General features: G+C 38.5%; 1 protein-coding gene across 1 annotated transcript in view; it reads right to left on the reverse strand.

The window, feature by feature from the left end:
• The window catches only part of Epha6 (EPH receptor A6), an 893,674-nt gene that overhangs the window by 240,496 nt on the left and 640,327 nt on the right, over nucleotides 1-12,851 (reverse strand). Inside the window, exon 11 of the mRNA XM_032900334.1 lies at nucleotides 4,322-4,507. Coding sequence (XP_032756225.1) covers nucleotides 4,322-4,507 — 186 coding nt within the window. The remainder of the gene's footprint in view (nucleotides 1-4,321; nucleotides 4,508-12,851) is intronic.

The raw sequence follows: 12,851 nt of genomic DNA on the forward strand, positions 1-12,851 counted from the left end.
CAACCACTCTGGAAATCAGTCTGGAGATTCCTCAGAAAATTGAACATAAAACTACCTGAGGACCTAGTGAGGACCACTCCTGGGCATATACCCAAAAGATGCTGACATATAACAAGGACACATGCTCCACTATGTTCATAACAGTCTTATTTATAATAGTCAGGAGCTGGAAAGAACCAAGATGCCCTTCAACAGAGGATTGGATTATAAACATGTGGTACATCTACATAAGGAGTACTACTCAGCTACTAAAACAATGACCATGAAATTCATAGGCAAATATCATCCTGAGTGAGGTAACCCAATCATAAAAAACACACATGGTATGCACTCAATGATAAATGTATATTGACCCAAAAGCTCGGATTACCCAGGATACAATCCACAGACGACATGAAGCTCAAGGAGAAGGACGACCAAACTCGGGAAGCTTCAGTCCCTCTTAGAAAGGGGAGCAAAAATATTCATAGGGGGAGATATGGAGACAAAGTTTGGAGCAGAGACTGAAGGAATGGCCATTCAGAGCCTGCCCCACCTGAAGATCCAACCCATATACATACAGCCACCAAACCCAGACAATATTGCTGATGCCAAGAAGTGCATGCTGACAGGAGCCTGATATAGCTGTCTCCTGAGAGGCTCTGCCAGAGCATGAGAAATACAGAGGAAAATGCTAGCAGCTAGCCATTGAACTGAGAACTGGGTCCCTATTGGAGAAGTTAGAGAACGGATTGAAGGAGCTTATGTAGTTTGCAACCCCATAAGAACAGCAATACCAACCAACCAGAGCTTTCAGGGACTAAACCACCATCCAAAGAGTACACATGGACAGACCCATGGCTCCAGCTGCATGTGTAGCTGAGGATCACCTTGTTGGGCACCAATGGGAGGAGAAGCCCTTGGTCCTGCCAAGGCTGGATGCCCCAATGTAGGCGAATGTGAAAGGGGAGGGGGATGGGATAGGGGGTTTAATGATGGCAAACCAGGAAAGGGGGATAGCATTTGAAATATAAATTAAAAAATTCCAATAAAAAACTATAGTGCTTATATCATCAAGGGCATACTGACGTACATAGAATTAATTTCCTCATTTTGTAGAAATGTTTTATAGGTCCTAATTTAGATATACAAATAAATATACTACATAATATATGATAATACATGGATGAAATCATAATATTTACTTGATAAAATTTGATCAATTAAAGGAAGAAAATAAAGATCTCTTAGTTTTCAAACTTTGAGTTTATTCCTGGTCTCTTATTTTTAGACATTCTATGTGTAAGCAAGAGAATTTTGGCATCAAACTTAGATTCTAAGCCATCCTCAAAATTAATTTTTTCATGTAAATATATATGTAAAAACAAAGGAATCATTTGAAATTGACAAGATAATGACAGGAAGTCAGTATACATTTATAGATTTAATTTGTCTAGAAATAATTTGAAGTCTTCAAAAAAGAGAACTGAGATGTTCTGATCAATGATATCTGAGTTAGTTTACTTTTGTTTTACAGACATGAAAGTTCAGTATAAAGAGGTGTTCAATAATTTATCCAATGTATACAGATCTTAACTGGCAAGAGTAGAAATCCAATAATGATTCATTGATTTGGTTACTTATTGCTGTGAAAGAAACAATTTGAAATTTAATGGTTTAAAACAACAATTTTACATGAATTTAGCAGGCAGTTGGATACTATATAGTTAACAAAATACTAGTATTAGATTCATCCCTAGGGAGTCCAGGCTTCCCAACCATGTGTCAGTAGTCAGATTTATAGTTTGGAGCATACATTTCTTCCTGTGGAACAGACCTTAAATCTGCAGTTCCTTACCCTCATAACATTTGTACCACTAGTGTTCATGGTCATAGTTGTATCTTCTATTCATAGATCAGTATAATTTTTGTTCCTCAAAAAACATCTTTTTGTAGTGGATGGTGGTTCAAAGTCATAGCATAAGTGTCAGTGGTGTGTGTCATCTAGGTCACTACTCTATCCCACAATGCACAGAGACCAAAACAGAAGGGAGAGTGGAAAGACTGTAAGAGTTAGAGATCGGGGAGGACAAGAGTGAAATAGTGCCTTCTGGATCTAATAAACAGCTGAGCTTACACACTCACAGCAACTATGCTTGTCTGTATAAGACTTGTACAAGATTAAGTCAGCCAACATTCCAAATTGTAGGGGAACTCAAATCTCTACCTCCACTGGAGGAGATTCGAATTCTAAAGAGGATGAGTCACTTCTCTTTATGGGTGTGGTCCCTAGTACATTTAGAATATTCCATTGGATGTAGTACAGGGGTATGTGGGGAGCATGGATTTGACCTGATGGAATATTAAAAAAAAGAAAGCATTGAAAAATTTTAAGAATCAGTAAAAATATAAAATTATTTTAAAAAACCCCTCTCTTATTTCTTAGGTTAACTAGATTGAGTTGATTTGGTTTCTGTACCATGACAAATGGCCAGAGCTGCAGATTTCTGACTAGGGTGGACTTGGGTAGAGATGTAATGTTTGAAATGGTTCACTCACAAGCCTGGAATTTAGTGCTGTCTAGCATTTTGGCTGGGGCTGCTGAGTAAAGTACCTTGATTCTGTTTTTTAAAAATCTATCTATCATGTATCTGTCTGTCTGTCAGTCCATCATCCATTAGTCTGTCCATCCATCTGTCCATCCATCCATCCATCTATCCAGTTCAGTGTGTGTGTGTGTGTGTGTGTGTGTGTGTGTGTGTACTTGTGCATGTGTGTTTGTACTTGTGTGTGTGTATGTGTGTCAGACATTTAACATGTGTGTGGGTTGAGTGTAAGAGGGCTAGCAGCCACTTCCCATTGGTACCTTGTGATTAAACTTAACATTCTTCTTGTTAGGCTGCTTTTTGCAATACTGCATGGATTGTTTTCATTTGACATGGAATTTGGGTTTCAGGAAGAAGAATTGTAGACTAAAAACTTGCAAATATTTAAAGTACCGTGTGCCCTGCCCTTGCTAACGTCCCATTGGTCAAGGTTGGTCACATGTTGAGTTCAATGTAATTGTGGTTGAGGAGTGCATATGGGTGAATATTAAAAAACTTAAAATCACTACAATAGAAACCCACTATAATGCTTATCATCTTCAACACTCTTCCCTGATTTCTGAATTATTGGGGCTGCTAGTAATCTGCTCCCTTGAGCAACATTTTACCAATGCCCTAGGGGAAGAATTCATAGTTTTCAGAGGCAGAGTTCAGCACATTTTTATTAAGCTACTGTATTTTCTTCTTTGTAACTATAACATAAAATTTAAATGGTCCCTTAAATGGTTTGAAAAATACTTATTTATTTATACATTTTCCTTTTATATGTGTGTTTGTGTTTACATGAGTTTATATGCATCACATATGTACAAGAACTTATGGTAGCATGAAGAAATCACCGAATCCACGGGAACTGAAATTATATATGATTCTGACTTGGCAGTGGGCTGTATCAACTCAGTCTAAGTCCTCTGCAAGACTCAGTAGGATGTGCTCTTAACCACAGAGCCATCACTCCAGACCCTACTCGTATTCTCAGTGGTTGCGAACAAAATTTTATTTCTGTAAATAAAAATACCATTTTCAAAAATATAAATAAATTTTAAGAAAAATGTAATGATATCTTCTGATGGGTTTTATGTTAATTTATTAGTGAATAAAATGTATGTATATATACATATATATAGTTATATTTTCTGCCTTTATCATTGTTCAAATATATGCAACCAATTACTTAAAGTATATGACTAATTTTATTTTAAAGTAATTTTCTTTCAAAACAATGACCTTGATTCCATTATTTCTGCAACAGCAGATTTGTTATTTCAGCAGTTATCTTTTATTTTACTTTATACCGACTATCATAATTTATTCATAATGCTATTAATAGAGCTGACTTCCATATAGAATTTTTTCTGGAAATGTTTTACTCTATGATAAAGCATTTTATACTGGTCTATGAACTCTATTTCTAAGCATTAGTATTTTGCTTTAATGAATCAAATATTGATGATCAGTCTTCTATTAATATTGACATTTAGAAAACTATAACCCTTTACTCTAGAGTTATTATGCTAAGCCCAACGAGCCAAGTTTAGAGGTAATGCCTTTTCAACGCTTTGTGGTCACCCACGCAAACTCTGATAATGCCGTGGCCTAGAGGCAGGCACTGAGTAGTGATGTCAGAAGCCAGCAGCTGAATGAAGTTGCTGTCTTAACAACTTGGTATTGTTATTATAATTTAAGAAAAACTAAGAGCAGTGTATGAGAAATAGTGAAGCAAATCAGGAACTTACTTTTAGTGACAACACCTTCTAGGCGAATGATGTTTGGGTGGTCAAACTGACCCATGATGCTAGCTTCTCTTAGAAAATCTCTTCTTTGTCGGTCCATATGGCCACCTTTCAATGTTTTAATGGCAACTGGGATTTCCCTTTTCCCTGGTGTCTTTAAACGCCCACTGCAGACTTCTCCAAATTCACCTTAAAAGACAAACAAAAAAAAAAATCACTTGTTTAAACCAAACAAATTTCTATTTCAGAAAATTGAAATTACCATGATGTCATTTAGAAAAGAACCACAAACACATCTTTCCAATGCTTACTTGAATAATGCTTTTTCTTTAGATTGGGTAAAAAATATATGCCTGATGTATTTATAGTACTTTTGCCATTTTGTATTACAAATTTAGGTGGAGTGGTGTTCATAGAATTATTATCATGAAATAAAAATATTAATCAATTCTCAGAAACGTTGAAGGTGTTGTTATTTCTGCATCAAGGCAGCTCCTCGAGAGACATCCCTTATCTGCTACATAATTCCAGTAGAATGGGAGGTGCTAGTGTAATTCTCGAGAAAAGCAATCATTAATTACCTGACACTTCCTGGTCCTCTTCTCAGTCCTAATCTATGGGCCAAATTCTTGCTCTGTTCAGATAATCTTCCTGGTATGCATAATTTATTTGACTCCTGAAGTTATAAGTCCGGGCTTTATGACAATTAGAAAGCAATATTGTTTTAACTAATTTATCAATATTAAAAAAACCATGCTAAACACAATTATAATAACTGATTATATAGGATACAGGATTATATTCATGGAGACATAAGTGTAGGAAGATGAGTTATATTTCAGTTCTAGTTACATTGATAGGTTAAATTCACAAGTATTTTCTAAATAGTTACCACATGAGTATGTACTACTAGATTGCTATGAGAGTCATAGAAATATATAGTGCTTTCTTGCACTCCATTAAAAAAAAAAGGAGACAAATACAAATCACTTAAGAGTAGTCCATCCATATAAATGCTATTTCCATTAAGAATAACCATGATTTGAGGACTTGATGCGAGGGATAGACGTTATGTTGAGCTGTGAATATAGTAGGATGTACAAGTACAGGTGGGGTAGAACATTCAAGAAGGGTATGCTTAAGACAAAGATTAAAAGGTCAGAAACAGGAAGGTATGGTGAAGACACAAGGCAACTGGCTCAGAAGGGCTGTTACAGGAAATGTCATGGCTCTCTCAGTGTAATGCAGCGCATTCAACAAAGATTAAGGGAATGGGGAAAATTCACTAATAATGCTCTTGTACAGAAGTATGAAAACCTGAGTTTGATCCCCAGAACCCATGTTAAGAACATAGATGTTAGGATGTTTAAATTCCACTTAGAAGTGGGAAGGAAATAATCACTGGAGGCAGAGGGAGGGAGGGAGGGATCTAGGTGGGAGAGGAAGAGGAGAGGAACTGGAAATAGGATCAGGTATGGGCAGGGGGGGCGGGGGAGGAGACAGTAAAGAAGCCCAGAGGGCGAAGAGAGTGAATAGAGATAAGCAGCATTGGGGGTGAGGGGGTGGGGGTCCCTCTATAAAGTACCAGAGACCCTTGAGGTGAGAGACTCTAAGGACTTAATGAGGGTGACCTTAGCCAAAATGCCCAGCACTGGGGAGAGGGAACTCGAAGAGTACACCTTTAGTGGGTAAACATGGCTTCAAGCAGAGGGACAGGGTTACTAACTCACAGTCAAAATTTCTGACCCAGAGTGTTCCTGTCTAAAAGAACTGCAGGGACAAAAATGGAGAAGAGACTGAAGGAAAGGCAATTCAGTGACAGCCCAACTTGGGATCCAGCTCATGGGAGGACACCAAGGCCTGACACTATTACTGATGCTATGCTGTGCTTACAGAAGAGAGCCTAGCATGGCTGTCCCCCGAGACACCCTACCAGCAGCTGTCTGAGACAGAAGAAGATACTTACAGCCAACCATTGACTTGAAGTTGGGGACCCCTATGGTTGAAATAGGGAGAGATTGAAGAAGCTGAAGGGGAGAGCAACCCCATAAGAAGGCCAGGGATCTCAACTAACCCAGACCCCAGGGAGCTCCCAGAGACTGATCCACCAGCCAGGAGTATACATGGGCCAGTCCGAGGTCTCTGGCACAAATATAGCAGAGGTCTGCCTGGTCAGGCCCTAGTGGGAGAAGATGCATTTAATCCTGGAGAGAGTTGAGGCTCCAGGGAAGGGGGAAGCCTGGTGATGGGAGAGCACCCTCTTAAAGGCAAGGAGAAGGAGGAATGGAATGAGGAACTGTGGCAGAGCGGACTGAGGGGGAGCAGTGAGTGGAATGTAAATAAATAAAATAATAAAAATTGAAGAAAAACAGAACACAGATGTAGTAGAGGTGGAGACACACAGATCTCTGGACTCACTGCTCAAGCCAACCTTGCTTACTAGGCACATTTTAATGCCAACGAGAACAAATCTCATAAAACAAGCTAGATGGCTTCTTAGAAACTATTATGGTAGCTATACGATTGCCTCCACATATGTATCTGTATACAGAACAAGAAAAAAAATAACATTTAAAATCCAAAATCTTAACTTTTGTTGGGAAAAATGATCTATATTTTAAAGACCATAATGTTTGGTGTCAATTTAGCAATTTGTAAACTGGTAGGGCTAAGATTTTATGTTATTGTATAGGATCCCTTTCCAGAATGAATACAGGGAAAATTAAAAGTGATGGCAGGTATGCAAGTATGTGCAAACTATGTAGTGTAGCTGGGATTGTAGCTTAGTAGTAATGTTTATATAGAATGCATGAAATTCTGGGTTCAATTCTCTGCACCAGTATAAATCAGTCATGTTGATACAGGTCTGTAATCTTAGCTCTGGGAAGGTAAAGACAGGGATATCAGAAATTCAAGGTCACCATCAGTTACAAAGCAGTCTGTGATATATGAGTCCCAGCCTCAAAACCAAAGGGGACAGGGTGCTGGAGAGATGCTTCTTGCTGCAGAGTTGCGTCTTGAACTTGCTGCAAAAGCAGAAGGACAAGAATTAGGATCCCAGCAACCATCTGACCTGGGTTTGCTTACTTGGAACTTCGCTGAAAACTGTGAGATCCAGGTTCAGGGAAAGAAACTGTGCCTCAGAAAAATAAGGTGAGATTGATAGAAGAAGACATCCACATTTTCCCATGGCTTCCATATGCTCCTACCTACAGTGCATGCATGCGTATGCACACATACATGCATGCACTGACAAAAAGTGATCAACAAGGCAAAGAGGCCCACACACATACTATGTAGTATTAGTCATAAAGGAGTTTAAGTTACTTAAATTTCAATCTTTTAAGGGTGGAAGGAATAACAATGTCTCTTCAGTTTATTAGTTGAGAGTTCTAATCAATTATTGGATATGGATAGCTAATCAAAGTACAAATTGCAGTACCACAGATTTTAATTAGTCACATGATCTTTGCATCAATTCAACACAGTCAACCTAATGTTGACTGTATTTGAGTAATATCCACTATTTATTAAGTCGAAGTAAAATAGATGATATTTTCTTTTAAAAAATTAAGAGCACACACGTCTGTTAGAAATAGAAGGCAGTCTAACAAGATAGTCAGTTGTTATGATTATTATCAGGATTTATTGTTAGTTTTAGTACTAGAACTAGAAATCATTTCTCATCAAGGAAAAAGTCACCCCCCTCTGGGAGAAAAAAAGGCTAGTAGGCTGGGAAAGATGGCTTCAAAGCTGGGGGTTTGTCTTTTATATATTAAAAATTCACACAAGCGAAAACATGGAACCACTGAACAGGATGTTATCCCTAGAAAATATAGTGCTCATAATACCAGACTTGACAAATCTTGCCCACATTTTGCAAGAAATACACGAATATATTAACTTCATGCTCTCAATTTTTTGGGAGTTGGATGTTCATATTTCACAGAAAATGAAGCTGAGCTTTTAAAGTTCTTTCTTGATGCATTTGATTTCTCAAATTTGTAGTTTTTTAATCCAAAAATAACAGTTGATAGAAAATTGAAACATTTTTCTTGGCCCTTGGGATGGGGGAAGGGCATTTGGATATGTCTAAACAAATGCCTGATACACATAAAGCTTACTAGTATTAGAATTCATCTGTTGATAACTCTTTTCCCCCTAATAAATAAATAGAAAAACACAATAGTTTCTCTTTGCCTCTCTTTATCTTTTACTGAACCCTAAAAAGATCACAGAGTATTAATAAATATCTGGCAATACTTAGAAATACAATATCTGGCCTGAGTCCAACTCCATATAATTTTTTCCCATGTGAATATCCTAAGAATTCAAATAAACTTTAGAATGTAATGAAAGAAATGACGGCTCTGTTGGTACTTTATCACGATAGACATAGTGGTAATTTTCTTCGGTTTTCTGTTGTCTGAAACTCATGCATCTTATTAACACCAAGCAGGTGTTTTCTTCATGTCAAGCTCTGCGTGATCAGGCTGCTATCACACTTATTTCATTGGCACTAAATATGGTGATCTGAGATTCCAGTTCTTCATTTAAAACCCCTTGGGACAGAGAAACGAAAAAGCCACACCCCTGAGTTCTTTTTTAAAATAAAATATGTGTACTGGCTGTTGGGGTGGTAAATACGCCTTAACGAGCTGAGATTCTTAGAGAATTTTTTTTCAGGCCTGGGCCAAAAACAACCTCACTTACAAAATGTGTTCAGATCTTCTTTTGCAGAAGGTCTGGATACATCGCACAGAGGAAAGTGCCGTAAAGTACAATTTCATAAATCGACAAAGACCAATTCATTATGTGACTGCCCTTAGAGTAACAGTTACTCGAACAGTAACATCCTGCATGTAACTTGATCCTAAGTAAAAGAAATGATTCCTTAATACCATTGTGACTATTTATATGCACAGTGTAGTACATAGTTAACTGATGAACTATAGGCACATGACATTAATGACTACTTATGCATAATTGCAATCATTATTACCGTGCCCTCACATGGTTCTTTGTGCCAATGAGTTATATAAACTTAATGTATACTTTAATCACTTTAGAAACCTTTTATCATGAGTTCAGATTGCTTTTATTCTTCCTTTTTTTTTTAACTGGATATTTTATGTATTTCCATTTCAAATGTTACCCCTTTCCCCCCCTTCCATCTCCCCTCTTCCTTCTCCCTGCTTCTACGAAGATGCTCCCACACCCACCCACCTAATCCCACTTCAGCACCCTGGCATTCCCTTATGTGGGGGAATCCAGCCTTCACAGGACTCTCCTCCTACTGATGCCAGACAAGGCCATCTTCTGCTACAAATGTGTCTGGAGCCATGGTCCCTCCATGTGTACTCTTTGGTTGGTGGTTTAGTCCTTGGGAGCTCTGAGGGGTCTGGTTGGTTGATATTGTCATTTTTCCTTTGAGTTGCAAACCCCTTCAGCTCCTTCAGTCCTTTCTCTAACTCCTCTATTTTCCATAAGAAAAATGTCTTATAGCTAGATCTTATAGAGGCATTTTCTCAATCAAGGTCCATGAGACTCCATTTCAGACAACTCTAGCTTGTCATGTTGACTTAAACCTATCCAGAACATATTCCATTTATAAAGCAGGAAACTGAAACACACTTGTTAAGAAACTTGGCTACAACCAACAAATATTGGGCTGTACAGCTCATTATTGTTAACTTTTTTTCTGACATTTGAGCAATTTAGTCATTGTTAGCATTTTATTGAGTTCACAGACTAAATTCCCTACAATAACAATGGAATCCACACACTAATTATCATACAGTGTTTAAGGCATGAGCTAGAATGGAAAGACACACAGAGAGGTAAAGCCATGGTGTATGAATACTTTATTACTGTCCTACTAAAGGTTATCATTACTGTGATAAAGCACCAAAGCCAAAAGCAACTTGGGAACAAAAAGGTTTATTTCAGCTTCCAAGTCCAGGTCACAGGACATCACTGAGGAAAGTCAAGGCATAAACTCAAACAGGACAGGGACCTGGAGACCAGGGTGGTGCAGATCCATGGAAGAGTACAGCTTATTGGCTTGATCCTCTTGGTTTGTTCAGCCTGCTTTCTTATAAAAACCTAGGGCCACCAGCCCAGGGATGTGGGCCCTCCCCCATCAATTAATAATTAAGAAAAATGTCTTATAGCTAGATTTTATAGAGGCATTTTCTCAATCAAGGTCCACAGACTCCATTTCAGACAACTCTAGCTTGTCATGTTGACTTAAATCTATCCAGAACATATACCAAACTTGAGCTCTAACTCAAATGGGTTGTATATTAGGTAGTCTGTAAAAACTACTACAGTCTAGTTTCAAGGTGGCCAAGGAAATTATATACAGGATAATTGATCTTCTGCCATGGACAGTGCATTTACTAGTTAACAATCTCATCTATCTTCCAGGTAGTGGTAAAAACCTTTCTTGACAAGCAATTTTATTGTATAATATATAGGACCATGTGAAAGTATCAATTAGTATTGGATTTTCCACATAAACTGTGCAGAATTGAACAGAAACTTGGAGGAAAGCAGGGGGAAGTAAGTCCAGTCTGCTTGGAAAGCTATGACAACATGACCATGGCAGCTTGCCTAAATTTTATCCTCTGTGATCTGAGATTCCAGCTCTCCTTCATTCTCAACCCCTTTACATAAAAAACAAAAAACAAAACAAAAAAAAAACAAAAAACAAAAAAAAATCCAAAAAGCCACACTCCTGGTTGTTTAAACAACCAGCCAACCATGCCTTTTGTTTGTGGGGATGGTAAATCTTGTCAATTTCATTAGACCTAGAATTATCTAAACAGCAAGATACTGGGCAAGTTTGTGAGAGATATACAGGTCAGACCAATGGAGAGGAGAAGTGCCTCCCCAAGAGTAGGCAACACCTTCAGGAAGCAGCTCCGTAGAGATCAGAGGAAACACAGGGAGCTTGCCTGCTTGTCTTTGGCCCTGTTGATGAGTGTGCTTTCCTATCACTGCTGCAGCAGATGCCACCCTTTGCTGTCCTCAGAATAATCCTTCAGCCTTCCAAATGTGTTGAAGCTTGGAGACTCCCAGGAATCCTCCAGGCATTCCTCACCAGATTGAGGTGCTACAGCATCCTGCCTTGTGTAGCCACCCGATTCTCAATGTCTCCAGTGTAAAGACATCTCTGTTGGCCTCCACAGCCCTATCCAGCAAGACAATATGATAACTTCTCTTTATACCGTACATTCAGTCTCTTAATTGCTATCCTCTAGAGGGCTCTAACAGGTATTTCAAGGTGTTTTTCTTTACACTTTCTTCCCTCATCCCCCATCTCACGCCCAGGAGGACTCAAATGATCTGCAATACAAATGTCTTCCTCTGTTTCATTTACATCTACTTAGTTTCAGTCTCTACAACTGAGATTTGCCATCTTCTTTCCAGGATACTTTCCCTAATAAACTTTCTTCTAACTCTTTCCTTCCTCCAACTAACTTGTCCATTAAAATGCCAAAGAAAAAGAAATCTAGTAACACAACACCATCCTCTACATTTGGAAGTGTGTCCCGCACGCACTCATAGATCGGCAGGCTATTTTATTCTCCTACCAGATATAATACCAACCTCAGACAAGGCTATTCTGAGACATGACAAGATGAGACAAAGCAAGGCCACTTCATAATTTTATCCAAGTCCAGACAGAGTCAAGGTCATCGTGTCATCCCAAAATACTATACATCTTATTCTTTCTCCAAAAACGAGTGCTCTTCTTTTTAAAATTGATTCTTGTTTTATACTTATTCCAGTGTTAGAAATTTAAAGCCAAGTATTGTGGGGATAATATGGTAGATGTCCTTAAACTCAGATTTGTTATTTGTTATTTTGTGCTCCTTTTGTTGTTGTTGTTGTAAACTTGTGAGAGACTATGGACTAAAGCACTAATGGAAGGCACATATCTTTTCTATTTCTTCAGATTAAGTCCCTTTAACACACTCACACTTTTTATCAAATACATCAGGCACAGACCCTCCCTCCAAACTACCCCGTATGGGGGATTCAGCTGTGGTTTGTGATTTTTCCTGGGGAGATATGCATTGGCTGTTTATTTACTCTAGATAGGACACTGATGTGAGATCAAAGAGATTGTTCCACTGAAGTCTAACTTACTAAAACAATGAGTTTGATTGGAATTCCTTACTGGAATGTGGGCAACCTACAGATAGCTATACCAGTGAACCAAAGTCTGTCTGTCTGTTTCTCTCTCTCTCTCTCTGTCTCTCTCTCTGTCTCTCTCTCTGTCTCTCTCTCTGTCTCTCTCTCTGTCTCTCTCTCTGTCTCTCTCTGTCTCTCTCTCTCTCTCTCTCTCTCTCTCTCTCTCTCTCTCTCTCTCTCTCTCTCTCTCTAGCTATGGTTAACTGCCTATAAAATCCCTCAGGAGAGTTAGGGCCTTGTAAGTCCAACTCCTAGCAATCGCTAACTGCTCAGAAATTCCTGGGAAGAAACTTCTATCTCTTCTTACATCCTCAACGATGGAACATTAATG

The sequence above is a fragment of the Rattus rattus genome, chromosome 4 (genome assembly GCF_011064425.1).
Source record: "Rattus rattus isolate New Zealand chromosome 4, Rrattus_CSIRO_v1, whole genome shotgun sequence".
Taxonomy (NCBI): domain Eukaryota; kingdom Metazoa; phylum Chordata; class Mammalia; order Rodentia; family Muridae; genus Rattus; species Rattus rattus.